This window comes from Dreissena polymorpha, chromosome 2, assembly GCF_020536995.1.
Source record: "Dreissena polymorpha isolate Duluth1 chromosome 2, UMN_Dpol_1.0, whole genome shotgun sequence".
Taxonomy (NCBI): domain Eukaryota; kingdom Metazoa; phylum Mollusca; class Bivalvia; order Myida; family Dreissenidae; genus Dreissena; species Dreissena polymorpha.
In genome coordinates, this window is record NC_068356.1 from 80,283,493 (window position 1) to 80,305,960 (window position 22,468).

Here is a 22,468-nt window from a genome sequence, read left to right on the forward strand (position 1 = left end):
GAGCAATAACATACATAGTACCTGCATCCAACATTGGATGTTCCCAGATGATGCATATAGTGATGCAAGATTCCAAATGTTTTTAAGATACAAAACACCAATATATTTAAAATAGTGGCATTAAATTCTTTAAGTATCTTCACATTTTCAGCTTTAATATTGAATTCATGTGTTTGCCATTTGGGCATAATCACATTCAATATTATCTTTACAAAGTACAAGACCTATAAAGTTAGGCAAGAATCAGAGAAAAATCATAGTATAAGGAAAGTTTGCCGTAAATTTGTTTAAAAAAAAACTGGTACCGGTAATATCATAGGAAAAATTAGAAAAAGATGTAAAAGAAAAAAAAAAGAAAAGATATTTGTCTGTATAATTGTTTTACACTGTTATTTTTCAAGAATTCATGTGTTCAAATATAATAATTGGTTTAGCATTTAAAAACAAGCAAATTCTTTGAATTGATATCCCCCGCCAATATGCTTCTGGACACAAAAGTTATCTGAACGGATGGAAAACGCCCTTTGACCTCAATGTGTGACCTTAACCTTAGCCCCTAGGATTACGGGTGTTGAATGTGAAGTACCCCCAGATGATTGAGAACAACTATGGCAAGTTTCATGGCATAGTAAAGGAATGACTTAATAATGAATAATTCATCAAATTTGTGACCTTTGACCTCAATGTTTGACCTTGACCTTAGCCCCTAGGATTATGGGTGTTGAATGTGAAGCACCCCCAGATAATTGAGAACAACTATGGCAAGTTTCATGGCACTGGCTTATGTGTTAATGGAGATAAAGCTGTAAGCTTATATTAGAAAGCATTTTTTCAAGATACAAAGGGCCATAACTCTGTTATTAACAGATGGTGTACAATGCCATTTGGCATGCATCATCCTCTTATCCATATATATACTCATATCAAGTTTGAATGAAATCCGCCAAAGCACTTTCAAGATATTGCTCCGGACGGATGGACGGACAACGCCAAAACAATATCCCTCAGCCTATGGCAGGGGATAAAATTATCAATAATAAAGAAAATTCCACATAAAAACAACTTTGACTTTCACATTCTACACTTAATTTCAACTGACACTCAAAAAAGAATGCCTGCTATTACCACACACACAAAATATTCATAATACATGTACATTCAAACAGCCTGTACATATTTCTAAAAGATACAATTAAACATGGAGACCCTTGCTGTGAAGACACGTGACTAGTAACATGATACGAAATAAAAGAATATAACTTAAATGAGTCCAACTCAACTTACCACAACAATGTGGATAAAAATAATGATTATAGACGATTAAAAATGCTCCAAAACAGGCAAACACATTTCTGTAATAAACACACATGAAATGAGAACACACTGCTACAGAAAACTTGAGCGAGCCACATTTGGAATACCTTCGTCATAATATGAAAATTCATCGTCCCATTCAAATCCAGCGTCACTTCCCCTGTTCCGAGGGGAACCATAATGATGTGGGGAACCATGTGATCCTGACAGCCATTTGTAAATGAAAATTGTTTATAAAACTTGTGAATTTGCACCTGAGATCATGGCTAATAGTGGAAAAGATCCAATAGATCAACATAGTGTTGAAAAATGGAACGAGGTATGTTTACATTTTTAAAATTTGAACATTAGTACAAAGTATGCTGCAGAAATATAAGGAGTCTCAAATAGTTTTATTTAAAATTTATATCATGAATTGACATAGACTTTTATTTCTATTCAACTTAATTTACTATAAACATAAATTGTGAACGCAAATAAGAAACCAACTCTTCCAAGACAGTAAATTTAATACACAAGAATTGATTATATTGCATTATTATTATCAGTAACTTATATATTCTTGATGTGTAATATCCTAACGGACATTTTGTTTAATATCTAGTTTAAATAAAAATGTACAATACACAGATGACCTACCCAGTTTTGATCTATGACTAGGGCTACTTGTATCTGACAACCCATCACAAACTGGAAAATAGTACGCAATATATGAGACAGCCGCCCTTACTAAAGGTAATCATATTTAAATAGCGACATGAATGACCTCTTAACTGTTGGAATATATGCTTGCATTTCTAACACTTTTTTTCTATGAAACATGTACATGTATGTTTTTGCTTATCTAAAAGTTTAAGCACAACCATTAACTTTTAAAAATATATAATGAACTGACCAAAAAGAACATGTCTGGTTTATGATTAATAATTGTGTAATTAAAATACAAACTGCAGATTATCATGGAAACTTGGAACTCTACCGTGCCAATAAAAACCTTATTGTTTTTTCATTATTAAACTTTAAGAGAAATTATATTATTTATAATTTTAATGAATAACCAATGCTAAAAGGCTCTTAAGTTTCAAGCTGTCACTATATGTGTGCAACAGCAAGGGTCTCCATTCTACATATAACTGGGGGAGTTTGTATACATATTGAACTGCCTCAAGTCTATATGATAACGCAAGCACAATTAAAGAAAAAGCATACAGTTAACGTAACACAAGTGTACTGTATATGATTTCTGATGGATAAAACTCAAGGCCGTTGCAAAAACCTTCATTCCAGAAGTGTGAATATATGGCATACCAGAAACAAAGCCACAGTATGCGATTGATTTCATTTAGAAAAAAACACATACTTCATTATGTCAATTAAAGAAATGAACACCATGTGCAACTATAACAATAATATTAACAGATTGATCAATCTAGAATAAAACATGTTCTGATTAACTCTTACTTAAATTGAAATTAATACCTAAATTGTATATACAAACTTAAGTAAATAACATGATTTTGGACTCTCTGTCAAACAATTTAACAGGCATGATTTTATTGACTTCAGACTCCACATTCAGAATCCACAAAGAAAAGGGGAACTGAATTACACAATGGTGCAACAGTCCTGACAGTGATTCAACTCAGGCTTTGAAAAACAGAAGAGATCATGTTAATTTAATTGTCATTAATTTGTATTGAAACATACACATCAACAGCACAAGAATATAATTGTGTACTTCAATTTTGTCCCTTAATGCAGTCCCATTGAATATTAAAGTTATCTCCCCTGGCATGTGCTTGCTCCTGTTTCTAGCCAGATGGCTGTTCAACTCACCGTAATAGTCCCAAGGTCCCTTCACTAGGCAAGCATTAAAACAAACAACAGGGTACTTTGTATACACTTGCAGTCTCAAACTTAAGGACTGTGTGAAAACACAACATGAATTCAGGCACACAACAGATTACATGTATAGTGGTACACTAGGAAAAGAACACAATTGCTTAATTAAAAGTTATTAACAAAACTGCAAGTTGCTTAGCAGTATACAACACTCATTGAGTACTGCCATGGAAAACATTGCTACATGTTTAATGCAAATTTCAAATTTTTAATTTTCACTAAATAAAAAGCACATAATTTCAATCACAAGCAATAAAAGAATATCAGAAATTTAATCAACAACCACAAAAGTATTGGGTTTGTTAACTCACATTACCGTAAAAAAAATAAGTTAGCTACAAAATCAGACCCTGCATGCAAAAAGCATTACTTTTTGTTTTGTTTAAGGTAGAACTTAGACTTAATTAGATCTCTTTTGTGTAAAAGATATTAAGAGGTAAACTATTTTAAGAGCAGATGTTAAAATATTGAAAATCCAAGAACAAATGTGTGATAATATTGCTTCCTTTGAGTGAATAAATTGGGCAATGTTATCTGAATAAATTTCCTTACAAAAACATGATTGTACACTTTATAAAGACATAATCAACTTCAAGTTTCAAGGCTAGAATATAACATGGCTGTTCATGAAAACAAATGAAGACAACTCCATGCACAAGAAAAGTATGCACAATATTTCACTATGCTTTAGAGCACATGTATAAGAGATTTTAACAACAGAAATAACTTGAAGGAGAGCAAGATGTGGGAAAATAGACTGACGGGTTCATATGGACTTGACTACATTTGTATGTCTTCATATCAAAGACCATCTTTCTGAGAACTAAATACACTTATTATACATATATTTATTTTATGCCACTACTTTTCACTAATGTCTTAAAACTCGCCTACCAAGAAATGATGCACATGCTAGTTAATATGAATATTAAGTTGCATCACTCAACCAGATATACTTTTTTAAATTCTAAATGACACAAATACAAAATTTACCTTTTTATGATTTCCAAGTAATTATTTAGTATTTCAAAAAACTCTATGACATCACAAAACACAGCACCAAACTACATTGTTGCACAAGTTCATATGGTGACTGATATTGCTAAAAAATTTCATCGGTTTTAAACCAAAAAATGTCTTTGTTAGATGCAACATAATTTAAAAAATGCTTTTTTGGTGTCTTGATAAAATGTTCTTTTGTGCAATTTTATTTTGCCATTGCAGGGGCATAAACATAACTCTGCTAATGTGAAACAAGAGATGTGTTTGTCAGAAACACAATGGCCCCTAATGCGTCGCTTTTTTTTTACCTTTGACCTTGACCTTTCACCACTCAAAATGTGCAGCTCCATGAGATACACATGCATGCCAAATATGAAGTTGCTATGTTCAATATTTCAAAAGTTTTTGCAAAACTTTACTGTAATATTAAAGTTTTGGTTTGTTTTTTTTACCTTTGACCTTAAAGGATGACCTTGACATTGACCTTTCACCACTCAAAATAGGCAGCTCCATGAGATACACATGCATGCCAAATTTGAAGTTGCTATGTTAAATATTTCAAAAGTTATTGCAAAACTTTACTGTAATATTAAAGTTTTGTTACAGAATGACAGACAGGCCAAAAACAATATACCCCCGATCTATCGATCCGGGGAATAAAAAAGGAAATAACTGGGTCCCTAAGTGAATATGCAGGTAAATTCCATATCATATAATCAATAAAGAATCTATTTATTTTCCAGTAATGCAGACACAAGTAAAATATGTTCATTTTTTTCCTTCAGTTTATGAATACGAGTATAGAGCTTAAACACTCCAGCCTGTTTATTTTTTACTTAGGTATGAGACAAAAAATGGTTATATGTTTAAAAAGGGCCAAATCTATAGGCCCTCAGAGCCCCTCTGATATTGAGCCAATTCCTTAACAATCATCTTTAATTTAATATAACTTTTAAGTTTGCTTCATTAACTCTTTAATTGAGTACAAATATATTCTTACTGCAGAGTCTATCAGAAATAAAATACCAAAACAAAAGCCATTCAAAATTTAGCATACACTGGCATTCTATTCAATCAAAAGATATACAAAAGAACATAATGTTCACAGACTAATCACATTCTTATCTAAGTACAACCAAAGATAATATAAGAAGAAAGTATAAGTCATATTTACTTACAATTCCGTAAAAGACCAAGCCCTAATATTGGACAAAAACCAAGCGAAATATACAGACATTTGTACACAAGAAAATTATTGTATCAAAATGTACTAATGTTACTCTCATATCACAGGATGCAAGACAATGGGAATAAAACTCAAGTTTCAACTTCCAATTTACCAGGAGAAAAACTAATTTGATCTCATTTCCACACATTGACAAATAGTTACCCAAATTTTTTTTATAAGATAAATCAATTTTTAAACAGGTTATGAAGGTTGCCATTTTCAAGGCATGGTACATGTTATTGTATATTGTATTAATAGACATACATGTACATAAGGCTGCAACTCGGACTCTTTTAGGCAGAAAAATAAACAAAAATAATGATGGAAAAACTAATTGTGATGAAACAACATTCCTTTAATTTTGGTAATTCAGATTCATAAAAAATCATGAAAAATTAAATAATGTGGATTAATTGACTTTCATGATTGATAAGCTGGCTCATAATTTCTATAAAATATGAGCCGCGCTCTGTGAAAAAGGGGTTTAATGCATGTCCTCAATGTGTCGTACCAGATTAGCCTGTGCAGTCCGACTGCACAGGCTAATCTGAGATGACACTTACGCACATGCATTTAACCCTCATTTTACAGAGCACAACTCATATATATGTTAGAATTCACATACTTTATCAGACACACGTTATGTTATCAACAACTATTAACAGTATTGTGTTCAGCAATCTGAACTGGAGAGGTATCACACTAGCAGGTAACTAAGTAAATAGATAACATCTTCTTTTTAGTGTTTTAAGTAAGAAGGGTATCAACAAATTAATATAATTATAACTAAATCCAAACAGTTATGGTCAAATGCAAAAATGTCACATAAGATCTATGGAACAAACTGTAAACAAACAATAGGTATTAGTTTAACACAAGAGAATAGATTGATCTCATCCTCTGTAACTCCATGCGTATCTGTGTATTTAGTTCTGTCTAAACAGAGGTGGAAAATAATACTGCACTTGTAAATATTAAGGTAAGTTTTCCATACATTGATTTAGCACTGGGTTTAAATAATGGATTGTTTTAGGCCAAAGACTGGAAGCACCCATATTTGTGTTTTTTTTCAAGTGTGTTTCTTATATAATACAACAATTAAATCATATTAACAACATCTGAATATAACTGATTTATATGTTCATAATATTACATTGACTGAAAACAACCTAACATAATCTGCAAATTAAAAAGAACAGGATCATTTTTTAATGCATGCTCTTGTGTTTTAAGCTCGTTGACAGAAAATATACTTTATACCATTTTTCTTGGGGAATGGGTCCTACTACAGGATGCAAATATGGCATAAGAAAGAGCTGGCTTGCTACACTGGCATGCATCCCCTACTCACCATCTCTGTCCAGGGGCTCCACATTCTGAGTTTGAGTCTCCTTGCAGTACGTCACATTTTCTTTTGGCGGGATATTTGTCTCTGACACGCGAGCAACAGAGAGCCTCACGCCTTTCACTTTACTCCTGAATCACAAGCAAAGTCATTCTTAAAAACACCGCCAAATAAACTTTGTTTATGGATCGGTGCAAATCCCTTAATATACAGTATAATCATTAAAAGCAAATCCCTTAATATACAGTATAATCATTAAGTGTAGGGTAATAATTACTAGGTTAATAAAGTGTAGGGCAATTGGTTTTATGAATTGCAATTCACCTCAATGATATCTACACACCCATAAAGCTTTCATGTTGAAACTTGTAGCATATCTGAGATATAGACTTGAAAAGTTACATCATACAAAAACAACAAACGACAATAACAATTAGCAAAAGAAGTGCCCGGTTATGGCTCTTGTGCATGATACTTCTTCCAATTGATTTCTACAAACTTATGAAGTTTCATGTTGAAATTTTTTATCATATCTGAGATATAGCCCTAACAAGTTCCATCATACAAAAACAACAAAGGGCAATAACTCTTATTTAAGAGAGTAAAGGGTTATGGTTCTTAAGCATGGCACTTCTCATTAATATCAATACACCCATGAAGTTTCATGTTGAAATCTTGAAAGGTATCTGAGATATAGCCCTGAAAAAAACACATCATAAAAACAAAAACAAAGGACAATAACTCTTATAGAAGAAAAAGCATGGCACTTCTACTCATTGATATTTATACACCTATGAAGTTTCCTAAAAAGTTTTATGACAGATGGACAACACCAACTCTATATCCCTCTGCTTTTGGCGGGGGATATTAATAAATGTTTATTTATAATAATGTAAAATACTGATGCATACATTTGTTTTCAACCTTCTATGGTGAGGGCCCCACTATAGCATACTAATATTAACACACTAAATGACTACTGGCACTTTGAAGCAGGGTTTGCATTAAGGAAAGCTTTTTAAAAAATTATTCCCAGTGTTTGGAGACAGGACTATCTAATTTACTGTCATGGAAGTAGAAACAAGGAACAAAATTGTCACAAAACCAGGTTTTCAGTTGAAAAAAAGACTGATAAAGGGAGACAATTCAAAATGTGTATTGTTAACCCCCTTGTGTAAAATTGACCTTGATTTCAATTAGAAAACATGGGCTGTTTGTAAAACATGCGTGCCCCCCATATGGGCTGTCAGTTGTAGGGGAATCCATTGAGTGAATACGTTTTTTGTCAGTGTGACCTTGACCTTTGACCTAGTGACTTGAAAATCAATAGGGGTCATCTGCCAGTCATGATCAATGTACCTATGAAGTTTCATGATCCTAGGCCTAATTATTCTTTAGTTATCATCCAGAAACCATTTTACTGTTTCAAGGCACTGTTACCTAGACGTAGTTACCTGAAAATTGATACGGGTCATCTGCCAGTCATGATTAATGTACCTATGAAGTTTCATGATCCTAGGCGTAAGCATTCTTGAGTTATCATCCGGAAACCATTTAACTGTTTTGAGTCACTGTGACCTTGACCTTTGACCTAGTAAACTGAAAATATATAGGGGTCATCTGCCAGTCATGATCAAAGTTCCTATGAAGTTTCATGATCCTAGACGTAAGCATTTTTGAGTTATCATCCGGAAACCATTTTACTGTTTTAGGTAACTGTGACCTTGACCTTTGACCTAGTCACCTAAAAATCAATAGGGGTCATCTGCCAGTCATGATCAATGTTCCTATGAAGTTTCATGATCCTAGGTGTAAGCATACTTGAGTTATCATCCAGAATCCATTTTACTGTTTCGAGTCACTGTGACCTTGACCTTTGACCAAGTGACCTGAAAATCAATAAGGGTCATCTGCCAGTCATGATCAATGTACCTATGAAGTTTCATGATCCTAGGCCTAATCATTCTTGAGTTATCATCCGGAAACCATTTTACTATTTCAAGGCACTGTGACCTTGACCTTTGACCTAGTGACCTGAAAATCAATAGGGGTCATCTGCCAGTCATGATCAATGTACCTATGAAGTTTCATGATCCTAGGCCTAAGCGTTCTTGAGTAATCATCCTTTCATAGTTACATAGTTGTTTCAAAATCAATCTATTTTTAGCTGTGGCGACCTTGACCTTGGAGATATTGACGCAATTCTTGTGTGCGACACACCGTCCAATAATGTTGAACAAATGTGCCAAATGATTTTAAAATGTCACAATGAATGACATAGTATTGGCCCAGACAAGCTCATTTATGGCCATTTTTGACCTTCAAACTTAAATTGTGACCTGGACCTTGGAGATATCGACGTGATTCTTTCATGCGACATACCATCTAATGATGGTGAACAAATATGCCATATGATTTTAAAATCTCGCAATGAATCACAGAGTAATGGCCTGGACAAGCTCATTTATGGCCATTTTTGACCTTCAAACTCAAATTGTGACCTTGACCTTTGAGATATCGACGTAATTCTTTCGCGCGACACACCCTCTAATGATGGTGAACAAATGTGCCAAATGATTTTAAAATTTGACAATGAACGACAGAGTAAATGCCCGGACAAGCTTGTTCCGCCCGCCCGCCCGCCGCCATTCGCAAATCTAATTACCAGTTTTTTTCTTAGAAAAACCTGGTTTAAAAAACGCCCATAAAGGGAAAATATATAATGAAAAAAATATTCAAAGAACCTTGAAAATCAACACATCTACATGAAATGAAAAACATGACATAAGTAAAATAATAGTCTAAGTTTGATAAATTTAAGTTCTAAATGTCAACCAGTAATTAAAATATGTTGTGAAAAACTGTATAATCTTACTAATATCATCAGCAAACATTACACAATCTTCAAGCTTCATATGTTTAAGTACGGTGAAAGAGACTACACAGTTTAAGTGCCAATTACACAAACTCACACTTCAGGAGATGGAAATACACCCCAATACTTACAGTTGTGTGGGTAAAGTACAAGCTGAAAGTACTCACACTTTAGTGGGTGTGGGTTGAGGGGTGTGTTCAAGGCTACCCTCTGTTGAGTCAGCTCCCTTGTCAGACAGGGCTCGCTCCACTGCAGACTCGTCTGAACAATTTCAAAGCAGTTACAATTCTTGGTAAATTTGTTTCAAACATCAAACCTATTATCACAATTAAAAATACAGAATGTTTACAAATATATTGACAATTTTGGGACATTCACAAAATTTGGCAAAGGCTACACATGTTTTAATTGGAAATAACAGAAATATTTTAGCTTGAAACTCATGGAATAATGATGATTTAGCTTGTAAAATAATAAATTACACAAAATAATGTAATTATAACTGAGATGTAAAAATTTCAGCCTGTGAAATGCTCAGTCAATTACACAAAGCCAGACTTGAAAGACAACCTTGTGTTGGGATGCCAAGATCTCGAAGTAAATCATCAGCAGACTGAACTTGTGATGATCCTTTTGTTTTTGGCTCTGGTTCAGCACCCTGCAAGATGAGGTGTAATAAAAATACTGGCCAATGCATAGAAACCTGTTTTTAAAGCGAGTATGCACAATTTTTATACGTGTTAAATTGTAATATATTGATAAAAGTATGTTACAATAACACAAAATAGGCAAGAAAAATTATACATTGAAGACGAATTTCATACAATGCAGCAAAGACAAATTAGCGCCCTGAGCCGAAGATATTTCATACATATTTTCCTAAAATAACCAAAGCATTTGTCTTTTTATCTCGGTAGGAGTTAGTGTTTGTGTGTCATATAAATAGATATTGTTGCAGGAAATTAAAATAATATGTAAAACTAAATTTTGATTCCCATCGTACATGCATGATATACATGCTGGCGAATTCGACTGTACAGACATTTTCAATTTCAGAATTAAATATCTTGCTTATTTCGCATTTTTCATCACATGTTCTTCTTAACTTTTATTTTAATTTATATTGAAATATATGTTTCATAAGTTTTTTACACATTTTATATAAATTCAGAAATATTTGACAAAATCGCACATACTCGCTTTAATGCTAAACAGAAAATCAGGAATTCCACAAAGTGGGTGGGGATATTTTTTGGTATCATAAATTTATACTTGTTTCCCTTGCAATCCTATTTAAAGTACTGTTGAAAAACCACTAAAACCAGTTAGATATACAATTCTTTTACAACCACAACATTATTATGGAATGATGCCAATTAAACCTAAAAAATCTGCAAGCTGTTATTTACACCTTTGAATGCTGTCGGTCAACATCAAAGGCCTTTGATGTGACTGCTGACTTTGGGCCAGTTTCTAGTGGTTAAAAGGTGTAAGCTTGTAACATGATCAACAGGTGGCCATTTCAAAAGGCATTAAGCAATACTACATTACTGAAAGCATGCATGTCCCATAAGAGCATTTATGAATTATTTCTCCATAAGACAACAGGTTGTGTGAAAACTATCTGACAGTTTACTGCATTGGATTACTTGCTTTTTAAACGGGTGTGAAGAAATAAATGTGTTTGCTGAAATTAAAATGAAAGGTTGCTTTACAGGTATTGTTTATTAATAAATTGACTTAAAAATTAGGGCGAAATGGAATTCTCCTACATATAGTTTTCAAAAATAAAGCCACACGACAAGTCTACATTCGGTGAAATGTTTGCCCAAGTCGCCCTCTTGGCTGACCCCTGATCAAGCACTCTATCCCTTATTCTAATTATATCAGCGTTGCTCAGTGTATCAAGGCATTAACGAGTCCAAGGGTAAAAAAAACTCAAGAAGTGCAGGACAGACAATATCCTCAATTTTTAGACAAATTAATTTATTTACCTTTTATTTATGACAATTTTGACGATCATTTTCGTGAATTCCAGTTTACATTTGAGAGTAGGTTATGTTTACTCTATGGTAAAGCAAAGTTTGTTGATGGTTTATTTGCAGGCTTTTCAAATGTTTTATAAGCCGCTTATATGTAAAGAAAATATAAAAATATTAAAATAACTATTTCATTTTCAATTTAGAAACTATTGATTAAACAAGCATATGCGTGTAGTAACAAACCGTAGAAACCAATCAGAATGGGCTGATTATATGAGAAACTTTGTAAATGATACAGATAATACTAGAATGGGCCTTACTCTAGCCAGCACATGTATTTTGACAAAACATTACAGATTTAAGTGCAGTTTTTGTTGTGTCCAAGAAGACATGTTTACTATAGACTGACATAGAAAACATGCGTGTTTTTAAATAATTTCACGTCAAATATAAAGATGTATTAATTAAGAGGGCGGATACTACTGATACACATGAAAATCTCTACACACCATTAATTTGCTTAAATTTTAAGTAAACATGAAATGAAGTGAGCTTAGCAAGAGTAAATTGGTGCTTTTCTCTCCATGCATGCTATACAATTCATTAATTTTTCACAGCTAATATACCCGAAAAGAACACAATCAGGGGTCATAACAGGACCAGATTGCCAATCCTGAAAACAAGCCAGGGGTCTGGCTCTGCAGGCCACCAGCGGGGTCAAGGGGCAGCGCCTTTGTCAGGGGATAAAGGGGGGCTAAGTCCCCCGGACAAAAATTGATTTAAATCATTTTCAGACCCTTCTAGATTGCATTTCCAAGCAGTTTTAAATGCATTTTATTATAGCAAAAGAAAGATTTTTTTCAAAGAATTTACTTATATTTTTCAGCATAATATTATACTACATTAACCAAATATTTTGAAAAAAAAATCAATACAGGAAAAATTGAAATAAAAAAATAATCATTAAAAAGTACAACCTTAGCCCATTATATAAACAGCACTAAATAATATCACATAAATATATATAATATTAACTATTTCCACCTAAAAACTGATGCTGTTACAAGAAAACGTAATCATAAATTATTCGTCAAGTGGCTAAATTTACCACCCCCCACACACCTGTTCACGCAAAGTAAGATTCACGGTTGTTTTCCTATGTTCCAATGTCACAGTTTATCATATAAATCGTTTATGTAAAGAAACAATAAAAATATAAAAAAAGTAATTATGTTTATAAGCTTCTAAACATAGGTTACGTGGTAAAAATTTACCTTAAAACTTGGGATTTTTTCGTTGTTACTCCATGTTTATAAATGCATTGTTGATTGTAATTCACAGGATAAATACTAATGTGTCTTGTTCTGATAAAACTGGGCATAATACATGTGCGTAAAATGTCATCCCAGATTAGCCTGTGCAGTCCGCACAGGCTAATCAGGGACGCACTTTCCGCCTAAACTTGATTTTCGGTAAGGAGACTACACAGGCTAATCTGGGACAACACTTAAGGCACATGAATTAAGCCCAGTTTTCTCAGAACACGACACTAATAAATTTTATGATATCAGCGCAGGAGTTATCTTCTGTAGAACCGAAATAAACCAAGAATCACTCCTTACCCCCCCCCCCAACAAATCTCGAATTTTTATTGATCTCAAAAGTGACCCTGGTGCCTTGAAATCCGGATTTCCGGATCAATCCCGAATATTACAACCCCTGCACAATAGACCCTTAATGAGTTACGACAACAACAATGTTACGGTAATAGTGTTTTCCAAGGCCCTTTTTGCGTGGCCCTTCACCATGCTGCCCTTTTTAAAGGCAGAAGCTGCCATGCGCCCTTATTGATAACATTGCCCCTTGACCAAACTTCTAAGCCGACTAGTATCAGAGCAGGGTTTTACATTCATGTAAAATTTTAGGGGTCCCTTAGGACTCTAGTTAATAATTTTCAGGGGTCCTGTCAATAAAAATGGGGATCCCAATAAATATGCTGGCTGTGTCAAAGTCAATTACTTAAAAGTATAGTAATCGATAATTTACGTAAACAAAAGCCGAGAAATAACACACACCTATACAATTAAAGATTGTATTTATTTTTATAGTTAAATCTTGCTTGCCAGATAATAAGCTATAGTAACCTCAGTAAGCTTTTCTTTCATAGCGACATATACAGCTCACATTTACGCCACAGGTGAAGGGCGCGTGGCCAAGTCACTTTAACACTATCAATTTGTCATAAAACAACATTTTTTATCATATTGACCAAAAAAAAAAAATAAAAATTTTTTTTTTCTGATATGTCATATATAACATATCAGAAAAAAAATTGTTTTTTTTTTTTTTTTGGTCAATATGATAAAAAATGTTGTTTTATGACAAATTGATAGTGTTAAAGTGACTTGGCCACGCGCCCTTCACCTGTGATTTACGCAATGTAATATCAATTCGGGACTTTGCACCTAGCAACAGCAAGTGCGCGACAGGGACCGAAACTTAGCTTGCATACTCACAAAATGCGAGAGTGATTTAAAGATAGCGAGTTAAAAATATAAAGCTTGCAATTTTTCGCGAGTAGAAATTTCAGATTTCTCAAACCTGTTTTTCCATAAATCCTTTAAGTATTGAGAGATAATTACTTTATATAATCATGACTCCCATTTTCAAGATCAAAATCATGCTTAAACGATTAAAGTTTTAAATAATTACATAAACACATTTGGCTGCCATTGTTGTTGTAAGATTCAAGGGAAGCTTTTCTTGTATGAGCTATGGTTTGCTAGGCCCTTGCGGCTAATAAGCATCTCGGTGATCGCGTCTTTCTAAAAATCTTTCCGTCTGCACGATCAAAAGCGTTCATCAATCATGGACAAGATAAAATTAAATTAAGATTCAAAGATAAAATGAAAGAATTGAGAATGAAGTTACATGACTGAAAATTCTAAAAGGTTGCATTTAGCCTTCAGGGGTTGAAGAATTTTTCCAGAGCCACTCGCCCTGCAGGGCGAGTAGGCCTGACAATCCACTCGCCCTTCACTTTAATCTACTCGCCCTGCATTAAAAAATAGATATCTATATTTATAGTTACTTTTATAGAAAATTTTAAAAGGTTGCATTTAGCCTTCAGGGGTTGAAGAATTTTTCCAGAGCCACTCGCCCTGCAGGGCGAGTAGGCCTGACAATCCACTCGCCCTTCACTTTAATCTACTCGCCCTGCATTAAAAAATAGATATCTATATTTATAGTTACAGTGCTCCAGCTAGGATTTGAAAAGGGCAGGGGGGCTTTTTTGTCAAACGGGCACTTTCGACGCACGACGCGCAGTATTTTGTCAAAAGGGCACTTTCGACGCGCAGTATTTTGTGAAAAGGGCATGTTCAGCGCGCGGGTGTTTCTGGAATGCTTCCTGTTGCATGTTAATTTATATGTTATAAATAACTGTATTATTCGCATTATAATTAAACCATTCAAATATAATGTCTACAATTAGGATTAAACTTATTACAATGTAATAAGAGATTTATGAATTATCATATGTAAAAAGCACTGACAACGACGAAAAGAGCGCAGCCGATTTCGAGAATTATTTTTACTGTGCCCGTGACGTCATTTTTCATTGTCAAAACGAAAGTGCAGTTTTTTTGTGTACTTAACGTATTTTTTGTTCCTTCGAAAAATTGTTCGCAATTTGTATCGATGTGGAAGGAGTTCTGGAACTGAATTTATATTTCTCAACTTGAAAAACAGCACTCGCCCGGTAGGTCGAGTATTTAACAAATTTTACTCGCCCGACCGTCAACTTCACTCGCATATGCGAGCGGTCGAGTGGATTCTTCAACCCTGGCCTTGTAAATGGCAACTGGAGTTCAAGCTTGTTTTAAATAATTATGAGTTCCAAGTCGCAATTGCTGAATATTGAATGTGTGTCCATGCCTATAACTATTGAGATAACTATTTGTTCCAATGATTATGCTTTTTAATTAGCCAACATATAATGCATAATTTTAAAAGCAATAAGGTACAAGAAATGTATTGTTTTAAATAAAAAACAAGGGACAAAATTGTCACAAAACCAGGTTTTCATTGTGAAAAAAAAATCTGATAAAGGGAGAAAACTCAAACTGAACTTTTGAAATGAACAAACAAAATTAACCCCCTTTGTAAGTTTGTTTTTAAAAAAATCTATTTTTAGTCGTGGCGACCTTGACATTGGAGATATTGACGTGATTCTTTCGTGCGACACACCGTCTCATGATGGTGAACAAATGTGCAAAATGATTTTAAAATCTCACAATGAATGACATAGTTATGGCCAGGACAAGCTCATTTATGGCCATTTTTGACCTTTGAACTCAAAGTGTGACCTTGACCTTGGAGATATCGACGTAATTATTTCGCGCGACACACCGTCCATGATGGTGAACAAATGTGCCAAATGATTTTAAAATCTGACAATAAACGACATAGTTATGGCCCGGACAAGCTTGTTCCGCCAGCCAGCCAGCCCGCATTCGCCAATCTAATAACCAGTTTTTTCTTTCGGAAAACCTTAAAAACCTGGTTAATAAATAAAAATCCCAAATTGCGAGTAAGTTTTACATTTTGCAAGTGAAAAAAAAATAAACTTGCAAAAAAAGCAAGTGCTTTACATGTAATTGCTTAAATTCGGTCCCTGCGCGATAACATGATTGGTCAATAAATCAACAAGCGAGACAACTCGTCCATCATTCTAGAAAATTACTTACTGCAGTTGTCTTTAAGAGTTTCTTGTTGATATTACGAGAACTAATGCGTCAAAATGATTGTGCGCCCCATGGGATGCAAATGAACAAAAATGACGGGTCTTGACTGGCATTTTATGCGTATCTGATGCACAATATCGTGTCCCGTAAAACCCTGATCAGAGTATGGCCTCAAGGCAGCGAAAATTTGCGCAGTTGTGAATTAGTCATGCATGAACAACCTCGTGTCAATATCAATTGATAATTGCAGTGGCTTTGTTATACCAAGCACACAAATCTGTTTGTATTGTGCACTCCTCCACAATAAAATCGTGGACAATTACTTTATAGACTTTTGATGAAAACCTCGAATGTTATAAATTTTGTCTCCATGCAAACATGGCAAATAACGATCGATTTTACGATTGAGAAGCAATAAATGAAATGCCTGTGATAATCAACGATGCATAAAAACGTTTTAGATACCAACAACATATTTATTAGTAATCTACTCAGCGGATGTATGTCACTGAAACAAGTGTTTTCAAATGTTATCGTTCCGTTAACTGGCAAAGTTTAAACATCTGACAATATTATCTTTAGAAAATGGGATAAGACAAACACGGCTTCATTTATTTTAGTGGATCTGTGCATAATCAGATTTCAGGGCCCTCAATCTATCAAATCTGCCGCCGAATTTCGGCAGCAGTCCCCAACCTGAAAAGTATACTTTTTTCCCCTTTTGGGGGGAAAAATTCCCCCTAAAAAAAAAAAAATGTATTTATTTATTTTTTTATTGGAACGATGTGTCTCATGATTATTATATCTCAATTCTATTTCAATTTAATCTTTTCAAACATACTAAATTATGAAAAATGCAATGAATATAGTGCAACATGTACAAATGAAATAATGAGAGAGTAAGTAAAAAAATCCCCCAAAAATGGAAACGCCGCGAAAATTCCCCCTCCTAAGGGCTGCGGACCCCTTCCCCCAAAGTAGTGTGAGGGCCCTGGATTCATATATCGCTGTATTATGTTTGTCATGCTGTACAGTTTGTTGAAACGGCATGGAACTTAAATGGACATCATGAGCTTTATATATTAATGTAAATCAAAGTAAATTAAATACAGCAATTAACATTAAATCTGCTTGTTTATATTTTTATGTTTTTCCCACAACTGCCTAAGCCTCTGGTGCGATTTCATGTTTCTTCCCAAACCAGGTATTCACGGAACGTTTTGCCCCTTATGCCTAAACTGCGCGTTGAAATGCCCTTTTTGAAATTAATGCGCCACGCCCCTTTGCACTCCTGGAAAAAACATTAGGTAATGATCGATAACATTATGAATATGATTCATCAACAACATTGCACATTACTGGGTTGCTTTTTTTAAGTCGCTCCTTTTCTTGGCGCTCCTTCCTCATCATCTCCAACTTTTGTTTCTTCCTCTCCAGTTCTGCCTTACGGTCGGACATCTTTGCGGTTGAAAAAGTGTGGACAAATGCGATATAAAACGATTGTTTGTTGTTAACTTGTTGAAAAATAATTAATTCGGAAGTCAAAGTACGTTCGGCTTTGTTCGGACTTCTCTCTCAAAACCCAACCGTATAGTAAATGTGTAAAGCTCGGATTATACATAACTTGCGGTCCAATTTGTAGTCGAACGTCAGCCATGCACTCCATCGTTGAATGCTTATAGATGCAGTTTACAATATGAGTTATTACACATAAAGATTTATTTAAGAAACGATATACCTTATAAGTATTTACTAATTCGTAAACGTTTACCAAGATGAATATCGAGTAAACCACGGCGAACAGATAGGGTTTACACTACAAAGTAACATGAATTGGGCTAAACATATTAACTTAATCACAAATAATGCACACCAGGCACTAGGATTTCTTCGCCGAAATCTTGTTAAAAAAACTCATAAAAAGCTAAAAGTCATGCTCTGATGCTTACAAACCAATAGCCAGGATAAATTAGAATACTCCTCTACTGTCTGGGATCCACATACAAATAAAATCAATAAATCAACTTGAAAAATTCAAATATGTGCAGCCAGATTCGTAACTGTCATGATATTAAGATGATTAACGCTTGATCCATGTGCTGATGTTATATATCTACAGTGTAGTATTTAATTCCCTTGATATATTTGATACTGCATGATTGTAATAATGTATGTTTGCTTCACTTCACATGTAGCCATCGAACCAGTATACACGCAATACAAGTAGTAGCAAACTTATGAAGTTCTTATGATTGATGAACACATAATTATAATTACCAACATTATGACATGGTGTCAAATACTACTGTGAACGTCTGATAGAATTTGAACATAGAAATATTTTCAACATTCTTGGATTTACTGCAATAATTGTGCACGATGGATTTATCGGGAATTCCAGAACCCAAAATGGATTGGGGCTCGAGTAACCTTCCAGAGGCATGGCTTCACTTCAAAGATCACGTAGATCTCATTTTTAAGAGTCCCCTCAAGGATAAGTCGGAGGAGGACAAAATCACATATTTATGATTGTGGGTTGGTCAGAGAGGACGAGAAGTACACAAAACAATGAATCTTAAACAGGATGAAAACAAAAAGCTAGATATAATTTTCACGAAATTCCTTGCGCATGTACAGCCGAAGCTGAATTCCGTTTTTAAACGTTACCAATTCAACAACATTGTTTAAGGACAACTGTCAATCGAGGATTTTCTAACAACGCTGCGAATTTCAGCAGCAGATTGCAAATTCACAAATAAAGAAGAAATGATACTGGACAGAATTGTGTTAGGACTTACATCTTCAAGAATCCGCGAAAAGCTTATACAAGAAGGTGACAAACTGACATTAGAAAAGGCAATCAAAGTAGCTAGAACATTTGAGTATGCACAAAGTCAAATGAAATCTATGGAAAATAAAGAAAAGGACATCAGTGCGTTACAAAGGAGACAAATGCGCAAACTTCAACAGCGGATCGCAAAACTTTGCTCATCTGAGTAAACAACAGAAAAATCTACAAAGAACATATGGCTTCCTCGTGTCCAGCCAAGGGTCAGCAGTGCCGGAAATGCCGGAAATGGAACAATTTCGCGAACGTATGCAGATCGGTGAAACGTTCATCACGACAAAAGAAAAATGTCCAGGTTAATCACGGTGACGACAGAGCCAGCAGTGACGAGAACGGCTTCAACATAGCATCAGTTACCAGACAGAAAGATGAGGTATTTGCAAATATTTCTGTTGGTCTTTCAAATACCAAAATGAGCTTTAAAGTAGATACTGGTGCATCCTGCAATACTTTGACCGAGAAAGATTACCGCTCTTTAAATGTTAAGGGTCCACTTTAACAAAGCCGATGTACGTTGACAGCTTACAACGGGTAAAATTGTATTATTATTTATTATTTAACATTCTAGGTCAAACGCATATAACAATATCACAATACATAAAAGCATAAAAACATAGTTACACCACTGTTATTATGACAGCTGTAGTTAGCAAATAATATAGAAATATTTAAATAAATTCAAATCTATATATTATAACAGTTATAAAAAATAGTTATCAATTGTAATGCAATATTTGACCTATGGATAACCCATTAAGCTGAAAGCTTATTTCCCATGGGGTCCATTAAAAGTACTAGAACATGTATGTATTAGGTAAGGTTACACTGCAGTGCAGATATAAGAATGTGAACAAAAACGTTACATTCTATGTGGTTAAGCAGAGCAAATGCTCAATTCTGGGATTACAGGCCAGTTTAGACTTCAATTTAATAAAAATAGTCATGGCCCTTGACAAAATACCACAAAGTTACACTATTACAAAGGACTCTGTTCTAAGTAGTTTTCCTGAAATTTTCACGGGTGTAGGAAAGATGCCAGGATCGTGCTCAATACAAACAGATCCTAAGGTACCCCCTGTTGTGCTTCCCCCACGCAGAGTTCCAGTTGCTCTACAGGACAAGGTAAAAAAAAATTGCACCACATGGAAAAAGAGGGCATTATCCAAAAGGTTGATCAGCCTACCTCATGGGTTAACTCTATGGTTGTGGTCAACAAACAGGGATCAGTTAAGGTAAGGATATGTCTAGACCCTAAAGATCTCAACAAGGCCAGAAAATGACCCAATTACCCAAAGAAAACGCCTGATGACATATTGCCACAGTTAAAATCTGTAAAGGTGTTCACGAAAATGGACTGTCGATCAGGTTATTGGTCATTGAAACTTGACCATGAATCATCATTTTTGACAACATTCAATACTAGATACAGATATTGCCGCATGTCAATGGGTCTAATCTGTTCGAAAGATTTCTACCAGCAAAAGATGTACCAGATACTGACAGGATTACCTGGTTGTGCAGTCATTGTTGACGATATACTGGTGTACGGAAGTTCCACAGAGGAACGTGACAAAAATTTGAGACGGGTTTTAAAGACATGTGCTCAAAGCGGTATCAAGCTAAATAAAAACAAGCTTGAATTTGGCGTCTCTGTGGTCAACTATTTTGGACATCTTCTGACGAAAGACGGAATAAAGCCTGATCCACAGAAAGTGGAAGCTATTACAAATATGCAGAGACCCAAAGACAAGACAGAATTGCAAAACAAAATTATGGGAATGATAACGTATTTATCTAGGTTTGCTCCAAATCTGTCTGAAATTACGACTCCAAGGAGAGACGTATCGAAAAAAGGCGTTACATGCCATTGGGATGACCCCAAACAGGAAGCATTCGTTAAGATCAAGAACATATTGACACAGTCACCAGGACCTGTTCTGACATTTTTTTACCCTGACAAACCTCTAGTACTCCAGGTCGATAGTTCCAAATATGGCCTAGGTGCAGCATTGATGCAAGAAGGACGACCTATTGCATATGCAAGTAAAACTCCTACTAAAACAGAGATTCATTGGGCACAAATTGAAAAGAAAATGTTCGTTATTACATTCGGACTGAATCGATACAGACAATATATCTATGGTAGAAAGGTCAAGGTCGAAACTGATCATTTGCCATAGATAGCAATCATGAAAAAGACATTTATGAAGCTCCACCAAGATTGCAACGCATGATGTTGCATGTCCAAGGTTACGACATGCCATTGGAACACAAAGTAGGTACAGTCAATCTTGTATTAAGAGACCACTTAATGGAGTAATCAAAAGTGGTCTCTTAATAAAATGGTCTTTCGTTTCCTCTATTATTCAACTCAATACATTGATACGCAGTCTACAACAATACCGGTCAGAACCGGTCAACGAGACAAAGCATAATCATAAGGGTTGGTGTGAAAACAAAGCAGTGGTGTAACAGTACATCTTATCGGCTTATATAAACAATTAACACAGATTTGTCCCTGAAAGATCAATTGATTAACCACTTTTACCTCCTAGTGGTCGCTTAATTCAAGATTCGGACATCAAAATACACAAAAATCAGCGGTCGCTGGTCGCGTAAGACAAAAGTCGCTTAATTCAACATCATTATATAGCGAAAAAGCTCCGTGGGATTTCAAAATGGTCGCATAAGACAAAAGTCGCTTAATACAAGTGGTCGCATCCACAATATTGACTGTACACAGATACCATTAGCTGACACGCTGAGTAGACATTATATGCGTGATACATACCCAGAATTGTCAGAGGCCACAAATGTTCACGTGCATATGGTCATGGCTACCTTGCCGTACACTGACAGAAAACTTGAAGATGTTCGAAAACACACCTCTGAAGACCCAGTATTACAAATACTGAGGCAGACGGTTGGCCTGAAGTCAGAAAAGATTGTCCACCGATCATTTTAGATTATTGGAATATGAGAGATGAACTTTGTTATATTGATGGGTTGATAATGAAAGGTCCAATTAATCATAATTCCGACTGAACTGAGGCGTGAAATGCTCAATATCATACACAACGGTCATTTTGGTGTAGATAAATGCATGAGACGCGCTCGTGATACAATGTATTGACCAATGATATCAGTTGACATTGAACAAAAGTTGCTAATTGTCACACATGTCAAGAATTCAGACATGGAAATCAAAAAGAGACTTTGATTCCACA

General features: G+C 34.8%; 1 protein-coding gene across 5 annotated transcripts in view; it reads right to left on the reverse strand.

Annotated features, from left to right (window-relative positions):
• Positions 1-17,972, reverse strand: part of LOC127867751 (cytoplasmic dynein 1 intermediate chain 2-like) — a 43,261-nt gene extending 25,289 nt beyond the window's left edge. For 4 of the 5 annotated variants that reach the window (XM_052409119.1, XM_052409117.1, XM_052409118.1 and 1 more), the window contains exons 1-4: positions 17,753-17,972; positions 10,237-10,324; positions 9,834-9,927; positions 6,798-6,922 (exon numbers count right to left, since the gene is read on the reverse strand). In XM_052409119.1, coding sequence (XP_052265079.1) covers positions 6,798-6,922; positions 9,834-9,927; positions 10,237-10,324; positions 17,753-17,851 — 406 coding nt within the window. In that variant the 5' untranslated portion in view covers positions 17,852-17,972. Of the gene's footprint in view, positions 1-5,396; positions 5,418-6,797; positions 6,923-9,833; positions 9,928-10,236; positions 10,325-17,752 lie in introns of all 5 variants that reach the window. The other variant, XM_052409115.1, reaches the window with a different exon arrangement.
• Between the last annotated feature and the right edge of the window lie 4,496 nt (positions 17,973-22,468).